This window comes from Oncorhynchus tshawytscha, linkage group LG21 (genome assembly GCF_018296145.1).
Source record: "Oncorhynchus tshawytscha isolate Ot180627B linkage group LG21, Otsh_v2.0, whole genome shotgun sequence".
Taxonomy (NCBI): Eukaryota; Metazoa; Chordata; class Actinopteri; order Salmoniformes; family Salmonidae; genus Oncorhynchus; species Oncorhynchus tshawytscha.
Window position 1 is genome coordinate 20306388 of NC_056449.1, and position 18776 is coordinate 20325163.

The 18776-nt window shown below is 41.3% G+C and overlaps 1 protein-coding gene across 1 annotated transcript; it reads left to right on the forward strand.

Moving 5' to 3' along the window:
• Positions 1-708: 708 nt before the first annotated feature.
• Positions 709-15683, forward strand: LOC112220655 (transmembrane protein 255A). Its single transcript, XM_024382489.2, has 10 exons — positions 709-1008; positions 4973-5115; positions 7063-7125; positions 9911-10000; positions 10655-10726; positions 10923-11011; positions 11248-11319; positions 11765-11927; positions 13929-14078; positions 14327-15683. The coding sequence occupies exons 1-10, from the start codon at positions 954-956 to the stop codon at positions 14471-14473; spliced, it is 1044 nt and encodes a 347-aa protein (XP_024238257.1). The 5' UTR covers positions 709-953; the 3' UTR covers positions 14474-15683.
• Positions 15684-18776: the final 3093 nt, after the last annotated feature.

An 18776-nucleotide genomic window follows, 5' to 3' on the forward strand; every position in this document is an offset into this window, starting at 1 on the left:
TACTTGCACTTCACAGAACAACAGTTTTATGGCGAGCAGCCGATTGTGGTCGGTTGCAAAACTTGCACACGTTGGGTCTGTCACTGTCAGAGAGATGTGCAGACTTCATTCACGATCAGACCCAACGTGTGCAAGTTTGCAACCGACCACCAACGGCTGCTTGCCATAAAACTGTTGTTCTGTGAAGTTCATCAAGTAGTCTTAGTCATCATGAGCTATCTGCATAAACCTAATCATGACGCATATAGGACCTATTAGCGCAGATCACAATGAAAGGGAGCAGTTTGAGGAAACCTGGAAGAACGAATAGATTACTCAGAGGTTAGGCCATGAAGATTAAAGCAGTTGATGGTAACAATTTTGAATGTTGACATTGGGTGGCGCTCGAACGTCTCCAAATTGCTAGCCTATCCTACTCCACTCTTGCTTATTATGAGCCTTTTTTATCAGCTAATGTCTTCCTGTCTGATCAAAATAACGGTTATATTCTAATGACAGTATATAACAATAATAAAGACGAATACAAAAAAGCAGAAACTAAATACATATATATATTTTGGCTATAAGTAGGCTATATGAAAATGTTCAGCTAATAAATTGAGATAAAATAAGCCTACGATTATTTTAGGACTGATTTAAATTAGTTAATGTCCTGAGTGTGAATGTGACTGGAGCGTGGTGCATGCGTAAAACTGTGCACCTATTGACGCTCCGCGGTTCACGACGGATGAAGACAGTAGAGAGTGGACATGTCAATAGACACTAATGTAAAAGAGACAGCCACGGACGTGGCGCGGGGGGTTCTGTTATTAGAGAATGCCACTGCAATCAAATGTCACGCGTGCATTAGCTCTTAGCAGTAAACACGTTTTTGTTCCGCTTGTTTTGTGTCTAGTTTTTAACCTTGAATCATAATTTTGGGCCTATATTCAGCTCCCGCGGTTAATTAGAAAATGCCTCTTGTACAGAATCAACAAGCCGGAATAATTTTGACAGAAACTCCTATAGGTACAGTATGTGCGAGGTCAACCGCATGGTTACAGCAAAAATGATAGGCTACTTGGTGCAATATATTTTTGTCTGTAGCCTACTGGCTAGTATGGCTAATGTAGGTTACATTGGACTGGCTGACTGTTTTTCTTTTTTGTGGGTTTGTCAAAATCCTGAAGAAAGGTACAATTTGTCACATTGTCAGGATAAATAGATAGGATGTAATACTAACTCTGTGGGAATTAAATGTGTTTGACACGAGCAGGGCAGTTCTTGATTAATATGGGAAAGCCGCTAGTTTACATTAGATAGATACAGTATATTTCTGTTCTTTTTGCTCGGGCCACTGCAGGTGCAGCCATGCAGCATTAGATACAGCGATGATGTATTTGTTACTTTGCCAACAACATTCACACACCCACGGCAGGTTACATTGTATTTGTGTTTCTTACAAAGTAGTTCTATAAGATGTTATTACCATGCAATTATTCATTAATTACATGGTTACAACAACACGTGCACCTGATTCGACATCAGACAATTCGAGCGCTTAGGACACATCAATTTTTTTGTCGAAATTTAGTTCTTTAAATAGTCTTGTTATGTTCAATTATCTAACTATATAGCATTCTAAATAGCCCAAATCATGTTGTTAAATACAAAATAATACTAGATAAAGCCAGTATTATCAAAAATGTATGCTACCGTGAATCGTCACATTGAATCGATAATGTTAATAATGAGAAACAAATGATCAATGTCTAGATGATAATATATTTTAACTACACATGCATGCATTTTGAATGGAATGGAGCAAGGGGAACGACAGGGTTAGTTTAATCAAGGCTTTAGATTCCTTGGTTTATTACACAGCTAACCATAATACACTCCTATTGATATTGCCCTATCAGTTGAAGAGGAGTGTATTATGACTTACACAGGAATACTACTGTCAAAAACTATATTAGTACAATCCCCAAAAAGTGGTATATTGAGGGTATATACAGGTATATTGAGGGTATCTAGAGGTATATTGAGGCGATATAGAGGTTTGTGGAGGGTATATATAGGTACACTACATTACCAAAAGTATGTGGATACCTGCTCAACAAACATCTCATTCCAAAATCATGGGCATTAACATGGAGTTGGTCGCCCCTTTGCTGCTATAACAGCCTCCACACTTCTGGGAAAGCTTTCCACTAGATGTTGGAACATTGCTGCTATAACAGCCTCCACACTTCTGGGAAAGCTTTCCACTAGATGTTGGAACATTGCTGCTATAACAGCCTCCACACTTCTGGGAAAGCTTTCCACTAGATGTTGGAACATTGCTGCTGGGAGTTTCTTCCATTCAGTCACAAGAGCATTGATGAGGTCGGGCACTGATGTTGGGCTTTTAGGCCTGGCTTGCAGTCGGCGTTCCAATTCATTCCCAAGGTGTTAGATGGAGTTGAGGTCAGGGCTCTGTGCAAGCCAGTCAAGTTCTTCCACACCGATCTCAACAAACCATTTCTGTATGGACGTCACTTTGTGCAAAAGTAACAGTATAGACTTTACGTCCGTCCCCTCGCCCTGAACCAGGGACGCTCCGCACACGTCAACAGTCACCCTCGAAGCATCGTTACCCATCGATCCACAAAAGCCACGGCTCTTGCAGAGCAAGGGGAACCACTACTTCAAGGTCTCAGAGCAAGTGACGTCACCGATTGAAACGCCACTACTGCGCACCACCGCTAACTAGCTAGCCATTTCACATCGGCTACACTTACCCCCCTTTTGACCTCCTCTTTCCGCAGCAACCAGTGATCCGGGTCACGGCACCAATGTAACAGTATAGACTTTACGTCCGTCCCCTCGCCTCGACCTGGGCGCGAACCAGGGATGCTCTGCACACGTCAACAGTCACCCTCGAAGCATCATTACCCATCGCTCCACAAAAGCCGCGGCTCTTGCAGAGCAAGGGGAACCACTACTTCAAGGTCTCAGAGCAAGTGACGTCACCGATTGAAACGCCACTAGTGCGCACAGCCGCTAACTAGCTAGCCATTTCACATCGGCTACACAAAGGGCATTGTCATGCTGAAACAGGAAAGCGCATTCCTCAAACTGCCACTAAGTTGGAAGCACAGAATCATCTCGAATGTATTGTATGCTGTAGCATTAATATTTCCCTTCACTGGAACTAAGGGGCCTAGCCCGTACCATGAAAAACAGTGTCAGACCATCATTCCTCTACCACCAAACCTTACAGTTGACACTGCATTCGGGCAGGTAGCGTTTTCCTGGCATCCGCCAAACCCAGATTAGTCCGACGGACTACCAGATGGTGAAGTGTGACTCCAGGTAACGCGTTTCCACTGCTCCAGAGTCTAATGGCGGCGAGCTTTAAACCACTCCAGCCGACCCTAGGTATTGCTCATGGTGGTCTTAGGCTTGTGCGCGGCTGCTCGGCCATTGAACCCCGTTTCATGAAGCTCCCGACGAACAGTTCATGTGCTGACGTTGCTTCCAGAGGCAGTTTGGATAGTGAATGTTGCAACCGAGGACAGACGATTTTTACGCGCTATGCACTTCAGCACTCGGCGGTCCCGTTCTACGAGCTTGTGTGGCCTACCACTTCGCAGCTGAGCTGTTGTTGCTCCTAGACGTTTCCACTTCACAATAACAGCACTTACAGTTGACTGGGGCAGCTCTAGCAGGGCAGAAATTTGACAAACTGACTTGTTGAAAAGGTGACATCCAATGACGGTGCCACATTGAAAGTCACTGAGCTCTTCAGTAAAGACATTCTACTGCCAATGTTTGTCTATGGAGATTGCATGTTTGTGTACTCGATTTATATATCTGTCAGCAACAGGTGTGGCTGAAATAGCCGAATCAACTAATTTGAAAGGGTGTCCATATAGTTTTGTATATATAGTGTGTATTGAGGGTATATATAGGTATAGTGAGGGTATATATAGGTATATTGGCGGTATATACAGATATATTGATGGTATATAGAGGTATATTGACAGTGTATACAGGTATATTGAGGTATATTGAAGGTATATACAGGTATATTGTGGTTATATAGAGGTGTATTTACAGGTATATTGAGGGTATATACAGGTACAGTGCATTCGGAAAGTATTAAGACCCCTTGTATTTTTCCACATTTTTTTATATTACAGCCTTATTCTAAAAGTGATTAAATTAAAACATTTCCTCATCAATGTACACACAGAGCCCCATAATGACAAAGACATTTTTGTAAATGTATAAAAACAAAAAAACAGAAATACATTATTTACGTAAGTATTCATACCCTTTGCTACGAGACTCCAAATTGAGTTCAGGTGCATCCTGTTTCCATTGATCATCCTTGAGATGTTTCTACAACTTGATTGGACACCACCTGTGATAAATTCAATTGATTGGACATGATTTGGAAAGGCACACACCTGTCTATACAAGGTCCCACATTTGACAGTAAGAGCAAAAACAAAGAAATGAGGTCGAAGGAATTGTCCGTAGAGCTCCGAGATAGGATTGTGTCAAGGCACAGATCTGGGGAAGGGTACCAATTATTATTGTTAATTAGAATTTCTTTAGGTGGTGCTTTGTAAATTATGTCTGAGTGTTGGAGAGTGCCCCTGGCTATCCATAAATAAATAAAAAAGGAAACTGTGCCGTCTGGTTTGCTTAATATAAGGAATTTGAAATGATTTATACTTTTACTTTTGATACTTAAGTATATTTTAGCATTTACATTTACTTTTGATACTTAGGTATATTTAAAACCAAATACTTTTAGACATTTAGTAGTATTTTACGAGGTGACTTTCACTTTTACATGAGTCATTTTGTATTAAGGTATCTTAACTTTTACTCAAGTATGACAATTAGGTACTTTTTCCACCACTGTGTACTGATGGTATATACAGGTATATTGAGGGTATATACAGGTATATTGTCTAACGCTGTGTTTGTCTTCCAGGATCATTCAAACAGAGGAAACGGAAGTCCATCATGGTCACTATGATGTTGCTCATTGTGTCTCTACTCATCCTTATCTTTGGATTGGCAGCCACCACCAGGACACAGAACATCACAGTCGGTGGCTACTACCCTGGAGTCATTGTAAGTAGAAGTCTAACATCTTACTGTCTTAGCGATATGTCATACCTCAACGAGAAGAGGGTAACACTATAATGCATCATAAGACTTGTCATGAGTATATGACCCTCTTGTAATGGCTTATCATCCTCTCGATCCTGACTAAATACCAGCCATTTTGAGAAAGTTGAAATGTTGTTACACAGAGCAAAATAACATATTAAAAGCTGGATTCTTATAATACATTATACATATTTTATACATGCTTATACGTGCTTCTATAATAGCATTATTATTGTTATTATTATTATTATAATAATTAGTTATAAACAAGAAATTCCGTCACAGATGTACTATTCTACTCTATTCTATACCATTGTATTCTATTATACTCTATTCTGGTCTACTCTATTATTTTCTACTCTAAAGCGCGTTATGCCTGCAGACTTTAATTAACTTTAAGTGTTTCTGAAAAGAGTATACCATCCAGGGTAATATGCTCTGGCTGATGTAAGCTCTCTTTTAGCTGCTTTTGAGTGACAATTTATGATGGTCTCTCAGAGGGTGGCATTTCCCCCACATTCATTATTTAGCACGTTTGTCATTAGAGGATGAAACATGTACTCATCATCCATAAATTGGCTTCAGAATCCCCATCTATACAATCCTCAGCATTCTGCCTCAGAAGAAAGCAACAGTGGTGGTCCTATAGAGCTTATACTAATATATTGTAAGCCTTATTCTAAGCCATTATAAAGACTCATACATGCTTTTAACAAGTTCTAAAGAAGAAGCTTCCTAACAGTAAAAATACATGTCCTTCGTTCTATTCTATTCCGTGTGGATTATCAAGGCACAAGGCGAGACCCAGATGCAGACACAGGAGGCAGATGGTTAGAGTCTTTGATATTTATTGACAATCCAAAAGGGGTAGGCAAGAGAATGGTCATGGACAGGCAAAAGGACAAAACCAGTTCAGAGACCAGGAGGTACAGAGTGGCATGTGGGCTCGAGGTCAGGGCAGGCAGAATGGTCAGGCAGGCGGGTATGAAGTCCAGAAAACAGGCAAGGGTCAAAACCGGGAGGACTAGCAAAAAAAGCAGGAGCACGGGGAAACACGCTGGTTGACTTGAAAAACGTACAAGACGATCTGGCACAGAGAGACAGCAATAACAGGATAAATACACTGGGGAAAATAAGCGACACCTGGAGGGGGTGGAGGCAAACACAAGAAACAGGTCAGGGCGTGACAGTGGATGTTGATTAGGCTGTCTATAAGAATAAATCATCTATGGTCATTCTTCTGAAGAAATACCAGTGAATCAAATTTCAGATACAATAATAAGCCAGATATTTAAGAACAGCATTGGCTAGGATAGATCAAGATAAATGTTATTGTGAACTTGTGTGAATAGAGCTGAGACTGGCTGTACTTTCACCAGATGTATCTTACTGAGTGGTCAATGTCACGATCATAGATATGGACCCTGTTCGAATACTTCAGAAATGCATCCTTCCTTACCTTCCTACCAGTGATGTTGTGGTAAAAAATAGGTGGGTAAACGCTGATCACCGATCGTGGTGAAAAAAGTAACGCACCCTATACTTTCAATGCCTTTTTCAGCAAAAGGTGGGTAAACTGTTACAGACCTGTGATTACTTCCATGAAGTAATCACAGATCTGAATTTGTTTGATTGATGAAAGTAATAAGGTGGTGATCTTGGACACTTATGCAATAATTTATAGATTTTTCTTACCTCAAGGAAACAAGGAAGGGAGGATGCATTTGTACAGTATTTGAACAGGGCCATTTGATTATTTCTGGGGAAAGGTCATTTGGGTGAACCGAATGGAAGGGCCATTTCCTGATCCTGAGGGAATCAGTGTTGTGTTGTAATTGCTGATTCAAATGTATTTCCTATTTATTCCAGTTCCACTGGCGCCCTATCAACAGTCTGCTCTTTTTTCAGCTGGGCTTTGGCTCCTTTCTGGGAATCATCGGAGCCCATCTGATAGAAAACAAGAGGCAGATGGTAAGAGGAATTATATTACGCCTGCACACCGTATCAGTTTCTATGCCACGGCTCTATATCTCTCTGCAGACATACACCACCAATAACCCAATCCAATTCTTTAAGCTGCATTCACTTGACATAGACTACATCCAAATTGCGGTCTTCATGTGGCATGGGCACACAACCACAGCTACCTTCTCTAGCAGAATGACACAGTTGGCTCACGGGGGTTTTAGCGTGGCTATCAGAAAATAGCTCCTAGCGCTTCTTGTGAGATGCACCCAGAAATAGACATGTGTAAGAGGAGGAGGACAGATGTCCACGCAGGAATGTACAGAAGGAACTGCAGATGAAAGGTGTTGCCAGGGGCATAGCCACTCTCCATAGCTCCCAAAATAAATAATGAGTGTGTAGCATGACAGCCTTAATGCACAGAAACTACAGGGGGGCTGGATGAGGAGCAAATAGCAGTAAACAACTTACATCCAAAGCACCCTAGTGCATTCCTCCCACATAATACAGTGGAGCTGGAGCTGTTGCCACCCTAGTGCATTCCTCCCACATAATACAGTGGAGCTGTTGCCACCCTAGTGCATTCCTCCCACATAATACAGTGGAGCTGTTGCCACCCTAGTGCATTCCTCCCACATAATACAGTGGAGCTGGAGCTGTTGCCACCCTAGTGCATTCCTCCCACATAATACAGTGGAGCTGTTGCCTCCCCCTAGTGCATTCCTCCCACATAATACAGTGGAGCTGTTGCCACCCTAGTGCATTCCTCCCACATAATACAGTGGAGCTGTTGCCACCCTAGTGCATTCCTCCCACATAATACAGTGGAGCTGTTGCCACCCTAGTGCATTCCTCCCACATAATACAGTGGAGCTGTTGCCAGCCTAGTGCATTCCTCCCACATAATACAGTGGAGCTGTTGCCACCCTAGTGCATTCCTCCCACATAATACAGTGGAGCTGTTGCCACCCTAGTGCATTCCTCCCACATAATACAGTTGACAACATATGGATATATCCGGCACCATCCACACATGTATACATGATGTGGAAATATTGTTGTTGTTGATGTTGCCAAACATAGATGGAATATATTCCCATGAAATTAATCTTGGCTCAGACCCAAGTCCCTACAGTTGCTGGTTGCTTTTGAATGTGTGTTGTCCCTGGCTACTGCTTCCTTCCTCTCCTCTCCTCCCAGGGAGGGATGTAGAGTGTTGTAGAAAGGGTGGGGTGATGTGTCATTGAATACATGCTGTCTTTCTTTGAGCAGTGAAAGGACTTGAGGGTGAGGGTAGCGGTGCCTGAAAAGAGCTGGGCACTGTGCCACGTGGGGCGGGCACCGCAGGACCGAGGTGACAGTCAGAGCACTCTATCACAGTTGTCCTGTGCCCACCTCCAATATACACCCCCACCCCCTCTCCTCACCGGGAACACGCACCCAATGTTGCATTCTCAGTGACTTGGTTTACACGTGTCCTCACACACTCATACAGTGGGGCAAAAAAGTATTTAGTCAGCCACCAATTGTGCAAGTTCTCCCACTTAAAAAGATGAGAGAGGCCTGTAATTTTCATCATAGGTACACTTCAACTATGACAGACAAAATGAGAAAAAAAATCCAGAAAATCACGTTGTAGGATTTTTAATGAATTTATTTGCAAATTATGGTGGAAAATAATACTGTAGTAGATAATATTGTAGTAGATAATACTGTAGTAGATAATATTGTAGTAGATAATACTGTAGTAGATAATACATAATATAGTAGATAATACAAAATGTAGTAGATAATACATCATGTAGTAGATAATACATCATGTAGTAGATAATGCTGTTGTAGATGATACATAATGTAGTAGATAATACTGTAGTAGATAATACATAATGTAGTAGATAATACATAATGCAGTAGATGATACATAATGTAGTAGATAATACTGTAGTAGATAATATTGTAGTAGATAATACATAATGTAGTAGATAATACATAATGTAGTAGATAATACTGTAGTAGATAATACATAATGTAGTCGATAATACATCATGTAGTAGATAATACATACTGTAGTAGATAATACATCATGTATTAGATAATACATACTGTAGTAGATAATACATAATGCAGTAGATGATACATAATGTAGTAGATAATACTGTAGTAGATAATACATAATGTAGTAGATAATACATAATGTAGTAGATAATACTGTAATAGATAATACATAATGTAGTAGATAATACATAATGTAGTAGATAATACATAATGTAGTAGATAATACTGTAATAGATAATACATAATGCAGTAGATGATACATAATGTAGTAGATAATACTGTAATAGATAATACATAATGTAGTAGATAATACATAATGTAGTAGATAATACATAATGTAGATAATACTGTAATAGATAATACATAATGCAGTAGATGACACATAATGTAGTAGATAATACATAATGTAGTAGATGATACATCATGTAGTAGATGATACATCATGTAGTAGATAATACTGTAACAGATAATACATAATCTAGTAGATAATACATCATGTAGTAGATAATACATCATGTAGTAGATAATACATCATGTAGTAGATAATGTCCAACATTAGATGCAGAGCAACAAACACAATAATTTATTCATGGAATGAGAATATTTCCCCTGAGGTGACTTTCCAATGGAAGGTAATAAGACTAAGGTCTGAGTGGATAGCTCTTTGTTTCTCTCCTCACTCTTTGTTTCTCTCCTCACTCTTTGTTTCTCTCCTCACTCTTTGTTTCTCTTACAGCTGGTGGCGTCCATTGTGTTCATCAGTTTTGGAGTGGTGGCTGCCTTCTGCTGTGCCATTGTGGATGGGGTGTTTGCAGCCAGACACATAGTGAGTAGCAGTACGAAGGAGAGGCAATAAGCCAAGCTCTAATGCAGTTAACATGCAGTCATATGGAATATCAATGTGTTAGTGTTATTACACAGTAACCACACTAGTAACTGATTTCATATATAATATGACCATTGTCAATTATTTTCAATTATAAACTGGGTGGTTCAAGCCCTGTTTGCTGATTGGCTGACAGTCATGGTATATCAGACCTTATACCACGGGTATGACCAAAACATTTATTTTTACTCCTCTAATTACGTTGGTAACCAGTTTATAATAGCAATAAGGCACCTCGGGGGTTTGTGATATATGGCCGATATACCACGACTAAGGGCTGTGTACAGGCACTCCGCGTTGCATTGTGCTTAAGAACAGCCCTTAGCCATGGTATACTGGCTATATACCACACCCCCTCGTGCTTTATTGCTTAATTATATCATTGTTTTTGTACCTTTTCTGTATTTTCCATGAGAAAGTATTAATTACATACTGGTTACTTACGTATAGAGTAACTAAAAGACGTAAATTAATTTTAATCTAGTGTTGTTGCAGTGTATCCTGCTGGTGTGGTTGATGCTGTTGTTTCTTCTCTAATGATGTGTAAAACCTAAACAGTAGGATGAAATGTTTGTATGTTTTGTTACGCCCCAGGACCTTAGACCTTACTATGCCGGCCGCTGTGATTTCTACGCCAATTCAAAATCCTCTGTGGATTATGAGGACGTAAGTGCACACTCATATCACCACTTTGTTGAAAGGTTGCCTTGAAGTTGTTTATATGTTGCCTTAAAGTTAAAAAGTTGCCTTAAAGTGGTTTAAACATTGCCTTAGAGTTGAAAATCCATCAGTTTCCCAATATAGAGAGCATGATCCATTTGCTTTACTGTGTGATAACAGTGACTACCTGTGTGAAATCTAGGTTCACTGCCAGACAGCATCCCGTGCAACCTGTAACCTACGTGTGAAATCTAATACCTGCTACTGCTGTGACCTCTACAACTGTGGCAAGTGAGTTTCCCAAGCCTCTTTCACCAACTTCTGTCATCACAGGATTATTTTGATATTATCTTGCAGTCTGAGAGGCAGCTTAACTCATCTCAATTTGATTGTTTTCTTAGTTTGATTATTTCCTTGTTTACCTCATGTATTTACCCTTGTGCTGTTTTAGTGTATTTTATGTTGCTGTAAGGTCAGCACTGGTGGAAAAATGAAATTGTAAAAACTTTTTTGGGCTTATGTTTCAGAGAACATCCTCTTTTGGGACATGCGAATAAAGATGTTTTGAAAAAGTTTAGGAAAACGTCCATGATTTGGAAGTAGGTCCCTTTCTTTTAGCCCCTTGAGACTCATTAACAACCCATTTTCTGTTGTTGTGGTTGATTTTAACAGTAGCTGTGTAGAAGTCTTCTTGCTTAGAACACACCATGGGAATGAGTGTATGAAGACCATGGGAATGAGTGTATCATCACTCCTGCATGAAGACCAGTCCACCTACCTGTCCCCCAGCTCTTACTTTCTAGTAGTTGTAGCTAGTTCCTCCATTTCTGCTCCATTTGACAGCCAAAGGCCAACTTATGTTCATGTATTTATATTCTGTTGTCATTTTCTATCAAATAATTAAATACACAGTGAATGTGGTACAAATGACACTTTTCTCTGTAGCCTTGCGTCTCAAGTAAGTGGTTCTTACTTACTTCTGTATGTCTTTACTCTTTGTCCTTCCTGATCTCGTACACCCACCTCTCCCACACACTGGCCCAGCCGTGTGGAGCTGATGGGGGGCTACCACGAGTACACGGAGGTGGGGAGCTGCGAGGATGTGGTACACCTTTATCACCTGCTGTGGTCCGTCACCATCCTCAACATCATCGCTCTTTTCCTGGGCATCATAACCGCCGCCGTGCTGGGAGGCTTCAAGGACATGGTGAGATGAACAGCAGGACATATCTGGGTTGTATTATTTAGGGCACATCCTAGCATTAAGTTTTAAAGTGTTTTTCAACAGAAACTGAAAGAAAGTGGTTCTTATTGGACTAGTTCAGGTATTCCCTCCCAGTTTTAGTCCGCTTTCTTCCGTTTGGTGCCTAATGAGTATGACCCTGGGACGTATATAGTGTACTTAGTTCAAGAAAGAAAGGGGGATACCTAGTCAGTTGTACAACTGAATGCATTCAACTGAACTGTATCTTCCGCATTTAACCCAACCCCTCTGAATCAGAGAGGTGAGGACGGATGCCTTAATCGAAATCCACGGCGCCTGGGGAACAGTGCGTTAACGACAGATTTTTGCCTTGTCAGCTCTGGAATTCGATCCAGCAACCTTTCGCCAGGCTACCTGCCGCCCCTACCTAGTTATGTCAAATAGTTTGAAATACTTGAGCTGCGATTGATTGAGTTTAACGCGGTATAATGGAAGCAATGGAATAGTCCCAAATGTGCAAACCTCAAGCTGAATCAATTTAAATGGATTTATTGGATTTATTTGACCCAGAGATGGAGGAGCAGACATGATATAAGACACTGACCCAGAGATGGAGGAGCAGACATGGTATAAGACACTGACCCAGAGATGGAGGAGCAGACATGGTATAAGACACTGACCCAGAGATGGAGGAGCAGACATGGTATAAGACACTGACCCAGAGATGGAGGAGCAGACATGATATAAGACACTGACCCAGAGATGGAGAAGCAGACATGATATAAGACACTGACCCAGAGATGGAGGAGCAGACATGATATAAGACACTGACCCAGAGATGGAGGAGCAGACATGATATAAGACACTGACCCAGACATGATATAAGACACTGACCCAGATATGGAGGAGCAGACATGATATAAGACACTGACCCGGAGATGGAGGAGCAGACATGATATAAGACACTGACCCAGAGATGGAGGAGCAGACATGATATAAGACACTGACCCAGAGATGGAGGAGCAGACATGGTATAAGACACTGACCCAGAGATGGAGGAGCAGACATGATATGACACTGACCCAGAGATGGAGGAGCAGACATGGTATAATACACTGACCCAGAGATGGAGGAGCAGACATGATATAAGACACTGACCCAGAGATGGAGGAGCAGACATGGTATAAGACACTGACCCAGAGATGGAGGAGCAGACATGATATAAGACACTGACCCAGAGATGTAGGAGCAGACATGATATAAGACACTGACCCAGAGATGGAGGAGCACATGGTTTTTGTGGGTAGTTGTTTTCTGTTTTGTGTCTGCACCAGACAGAACTGTTTCGTTTTGTTCAATTTGTTATTTTGTCTCAGTGTTCAGTTTAAATAAAGTCATGAACACTTACCACGCGGCGCTTTGGTCCGATTCCTCCTCTTCAGAAGATGACACCCGTTACAGTATAAGACACTGACCCAGAGATGGAGGAGCAAACATGATATAAGACACTGACCCAGAGATGGAGGAGCAGACATTTTTATTTTACCTTTATTTAACTAGGCAAGTCAGTTAAGAACAAATTCTTATTTTCAATGATGGCCTAGGAACAGTGGGTTAACTGCCTGTTCAGGGGCATAACGACAGACCTTGTTGGCTGGGGGGTTTGAACGTGCAACCTTCCGGTTACTAGTCCAACACTCTAACCACTAGGCTACCCTGTCGCCCCAGATAGTAACCCGGTAGGCAGAAATGAACAATTCTTAAAAAGTTGCCCAACCATTCTTAAAAGGTTGAATGATGTTAATTAGGCATTTTAGGCATTTGATTTACTTAGGGTTTGCTCAAGATGAAAACTTAGCACCTCGGCCCTTAGTGTGACCCTTAGCGTGGCCCTTCGTCAATCATTGTTGTGTGTGTGCGCGTGTGTGTGCGTGAGAGTGTGTGTTTACACCATGGACCACAGGTATCAGTATTGCTCATTCTATCTGTATGTGTTTTGGACAGACGCCCATGCTGACCCCTGACTCGTGTGAGTCAGAGCCCCTCCCAGCAGCTCCTGTCTCCACAGAGCTTCCAGCTCCCAGCACCTCCTCCTTCAACTGCTACTACAGCAATGCCCCCTACCTGCCACCCTATACTGCCTACGACCTGCAGGTAATAAACTACTAATACCCATCATTCATTACCCCCCAGAAAGCCACAACTAACAGGAATAATTCATTAGGACTGAAGATTAATTTAAACTATGTGTGGGTAGCTCAAACTCTTGAGGAGATCACGAGTTTATGTCAATGGTGTTATGATTCTGTCCTCACTGCTTGACCATAGGATGAGTACTGTACAAACTCAAGTCGCCTGTCTTGTTTCAACCCCGGCTCAACTTCCCCCTCATGTCTCTTCAGGGCTCCAGTATGATGTTCCCAGACTCTTCTGGCCTGTCTGATGAGTCCCAGTCGGGGGCCAGCCACATGTGGTCCTCCCTGGTCCCCCCGTGCTACTCTCCACCTTACTGCCCACCCGACGAGAAGCCCCCGCCATACAGCCCCTAGGAGAGAGGCTGGAACTGGGAAAGAACAGGGGAGGACATCCGGTATCGTCTCCTCTTTTGCCAGCTACATTGGCAACAAAGGGCAATGGGTATTGACGGGTGTTAGTGGACCTTGAATATTAACCTGTTTGAACGCGAGCTGCTGCTGCATCTGGTGCTCCAAACTGTTCCTGAGCAGCCAAGCCTGCCTGAGCTGTGTGGAATATAAAGATACAAGGAGTTAGTGGAAGAAAGAAAGAGCATGAGTCACTGATGTGACTAGAAGCCAGTGCGGTGAGGTTTAATTCATCCCCCAGTAAGTATAGCCTGTTAGGATTCAGCCAAACCTGGATGGAGCGGGGGGGTATAGCAAGACCCTGCTTGGCCTACACCCCCTTTTCTCAGCAGACTCTCTCAGTTGGTGCTAGTTTGCTCCCTAACTCTTCCCCTTGGCCCTAACTCTTCCATGTCTTCATTTCTAAGGGGTCTGGATAACTATAAGCAGCGTAGTGGGGGAGGCAACATCCTATCGTTTACACCTTACAGGTCTGCAAACATCAAAGGGTTATTTGATTTGATGTCATTAGGATCCCCATTAGCCGACACCAATGGTGACATCTAGTCTACCTGGGGTCTGATACACAACGAAAAAATACATTACAGACAAAAATACTATAATTTACATACATCTAAAAATATTAATACTAGCTAGGTTTCCATCCCTTTGAGGACAGATTTTCATGCAAATATTCTAGAATCCGCATAAAGAAAACATGCGCATTTTCCCACCAGTGGTGTGTTTCCACCAAATAGACTTGTTGCGGATAAAAATCAGTGCGTGATGACAATTTACTTTTTCACATAAGTTTTCATGTACAGAATTCATTTTTTAAGTTCAATGTGTTTCCATCGCATTTTTAACTTTACTTACTACTAACACTGTTGCGTTAATGTGCCTACTCTGGTCTTGGCAGTGTGCTCTAGCCAACAACTCACAGATACAGTGCGGGTAGGCTGTGCAGGTAGTCAAAAATGATACGATTATTATGGATAAGAGCAAGAATATTTTCATTTGTCAAATGGCAGTCAAGCATCGATCATCATGACACCAGAAAAGGACCCTCGATAGTTATTGGAAAGGAGCATCAAGATCACTTTGCACTTTCAGCACCCTGTGAAGTTCATCATAACATATTTCATCTGTAGCCTAATAAACTGCATGGTTTCCCGAGTTGTAGTGGGAGGATCACACACCATATCGCATGACTCCAAGTTTACTTTGATATATTTGCGCATAAAGGTGTTTCCACTGCCATTTCTCGCCTAATAAATTGTACAGACACAAAAAGATCCCACCATGTCGAACAAACAAATGATCTGTCGGCGTTTACAAAATTGTACTGAAACATCCTGTTTCCTTCACAGCTGTTATGATTGTTTTTTGTACGGTATGACTTTATCCGCATAAAAACTGTGGATGGAAACATAGTTAGTGACATTACAGACTTAAATATAAACTACAACTAAGGACACATTTAATAAAACTTAAGAATAATAATGTGTGGGTGTGTGTAGAGTGTGTGTGTGTGTGTGTGTGTGTGTGTGTGTGTGTGTGTGTGTGTGTGTGTGTGTGTGTGTGTGTGTGTGTGTGTGTGTGTGTGTGTGTGTGTGTGTGTGTGTGTGTGTGTGTGTGTGTGTGTGTGTGCATCGATCAGTTACACATACGTGTCAGTACATACACACAACAAGTAGGTCACATGGGGGAGAGGTGTTGCTTTATTTGTTTTTTGATATCAAGTTTGCGGTTCACTTTAGCAATATGAGAGGGAAGGGAGTTCCATGCAATCGTGGCTCTATATAATACTGTACGTTTCCTTTAATTTGTTCTGGACCTGGGAACTGTGAAGAGACCCCTGGTGGCATGTCTGGTGGGGTAAGTATTTCTGTCAGAGCTATATGTAAGTTGATTATGCAGACAATTTAGAATTTTCAACACATTAATATATCTGACAAAAACAAGAATTGATGCAGTCAATCTCTCCTCTATTTTGAGCAAAGAGAGACTGACGTGCATACTGTAGACAATTGCCCTAAGAGTACATTGAAGGGCAAGACGTGCTGCAGGGGCCACCTGCAGCTTTTCTAGGTTCTTCTTTGCAGATTAGATCAAACTGGGCTTTTGGTTGACTGTGATGTTAAAAATTCGGAGCATCTTTTTATCACAGACAGACCTCTCCCCATCTTTACAACAATTGAATCAATATGTCTTGACCATGACAATTTATAATCTAGGGCGACCCCGAGAAGTTTAGTTTCCTCAACTTGTTCAACAGCCACATCATTCATTACCAGAGGTCTAGAACTTACGGAATGATTTGCACCAAATATGTGTTATGGCTTTACATCCTATGGTAAAGAATGTAAAGCCATAACACATAGGTTTATCCAACAACAGGCTATGGTCAATAATATTAAAGTTTGTTCTGAAGTCTAACAATACAGCTCCCACCATCTTTTTATTATCAATTTCTTTCAGCCAATCATCAGTCATTTGTGTCAGTGCAGTACATGTTGAGTGCCCTTCTCTGTTGTTAATTAGATTACAGAGAAATAGCATTGTATTTGGTCAAACACCAGTTTTTCCTGAAGTTTGCTAAGAGCTGGCAGAAAGCTTATTAGTCAGCTGTTAGAACCAGTAAAGAATGATTTACCATTCTTGGGTAGCGGAATGACTTTGGCTTCCCTCCAGACCTGAGGACAAACACTTTTCTCCAGGCTCAGACTAAAGATATGACAGATAGGAGTGGCTATAGAGTCAGCTACCATCCTCAGTAGCTTTCCAGCTTTCCATCTAATTTGTCAATGCCAGGTGATTTCTCATTATTGATGGATAACAATTTTTCAACCATAAATATGATGGCTCACAGTTTGTTTTGGGCATGAGTTTGTCAACTCTGCCAATGAAATAGTAATTAAAATAATTCTCAATTTCAAAAGGTTACAGCCAAGGGGAAGGGGTAGGAGCGAATTGGGATTGGCTGTAGTGTATCAAAAACAAGCTGACCTTTCTTAAGATGCCAGGACTGTCTACAGATGTGCCTTATCCATATCTGTCAACTCAAGAGAAGCACTAGTTATCCTGGCCAGATGAGAAGCTCTCCTCAAACAATGTGCTCTCCTCCTTGGACAATGTGGTCTCCTCCTTGGACTATGTGGTGTCTTCCTTGGACAATGTGCTCTCCTCCTTGGACAATGTGCTCTCCTCCATGGACAATGTGCTCTCCTTGGACAATGTACTCTCCTCCTTGGACAATGTGCTCTCCTTAGACAATGTGCTCTCTTCCTTGGACAATATGCTCTCCTGTAATGTACTCTACAACATCATTATCACCCCAGTACAAGAAATATCAGCTGTAACGGTGCTTGGATTTATGTAAAGGTACACCATTTTCTCTAGTAGTGCAATTGAAAATGAAGGTATTGAAGAATCGATACTGAAGATCACAGTTCACCCTGTTAATCTAGCTCACAGTATTGTTGTTATAGATAGGTCACAGTTCACCCTATTAATCTAGCTCACAGTATTGTTGTTATAGATAGGTCACAGTTCACCCTATTAATCTAGCTCACAGTATTGTTGTTATAGATAGGTCACAGTTCACCCTATTAATCTAGCTCACAGTATTGTTGTTATAGATAGGTCACAGTTCACCCTATTAATCTAGCTCACAGTATTGTTGTTATAGATAGGTCACAGTTCACCCTATTAATCTAGCTCACAGTATTGTTGTTATAGATAGGTCACAGTTCACCCTATTAATCTAGCTCACAGTATTGTTGTTATAGATAGGTCACAGTTCACCCTATTAATCTAGCTCACAGTATTGTTGTTATAGATAGGTCACAGTTCACCCTATTAATCTAGCTCACAGTATTGTTGTTATAGATAGGTCACAGTTCACCCTATTAATCTAGCTCACAGTATTGTTGTTATAGATAGGTCACAGTTCACCCTATTAATCTAGCTCACAGTATTGTTGTTATAGATAGGTCACAGTTCACCCTATTAATCTAGCTCACAGTATTGTTGTTATAGATAGGTCACAGTTCACCCTATTAATCTAGCTCACAGTATTGTTGTTATAGATAGGTCACAGTTCACCCTATTAATCTAGCTCACAGTATTGTTGTTATAGATAGTTCACCTTAATACTATACCTCGCATTATTGTTGTTATAGATTGTGAACAGGGTTATAGCAGAGCAAATAATGAGAACATACTCTAAGTCTGTTTGTTGTAAGGGGTGGATTAGGGGGAATCTGAA

Coding starts and splice junctions, on each gene's coding strand:
- LOC112220655 (XM_024382489.2), top strand. CDS start 954: ATGCCTCTTGTACAGAATCAACAAGCCGGAATAATTTTGACAGAAACT. Junction 10,001..10,654: donor TGTTTGCAGCCAGACACATA/GTGAGTAGCAGT, acceptor GTTACGCCCCAG/GACCTTAGACCTTACTATGC. Junction 11,012..11,247: donor GACCTCTACAACTGTGGCAA/GTGAGTTTCCCA, acceptor CTTATGTTTCAG/AGAACATCCTCTTTTGGGAC.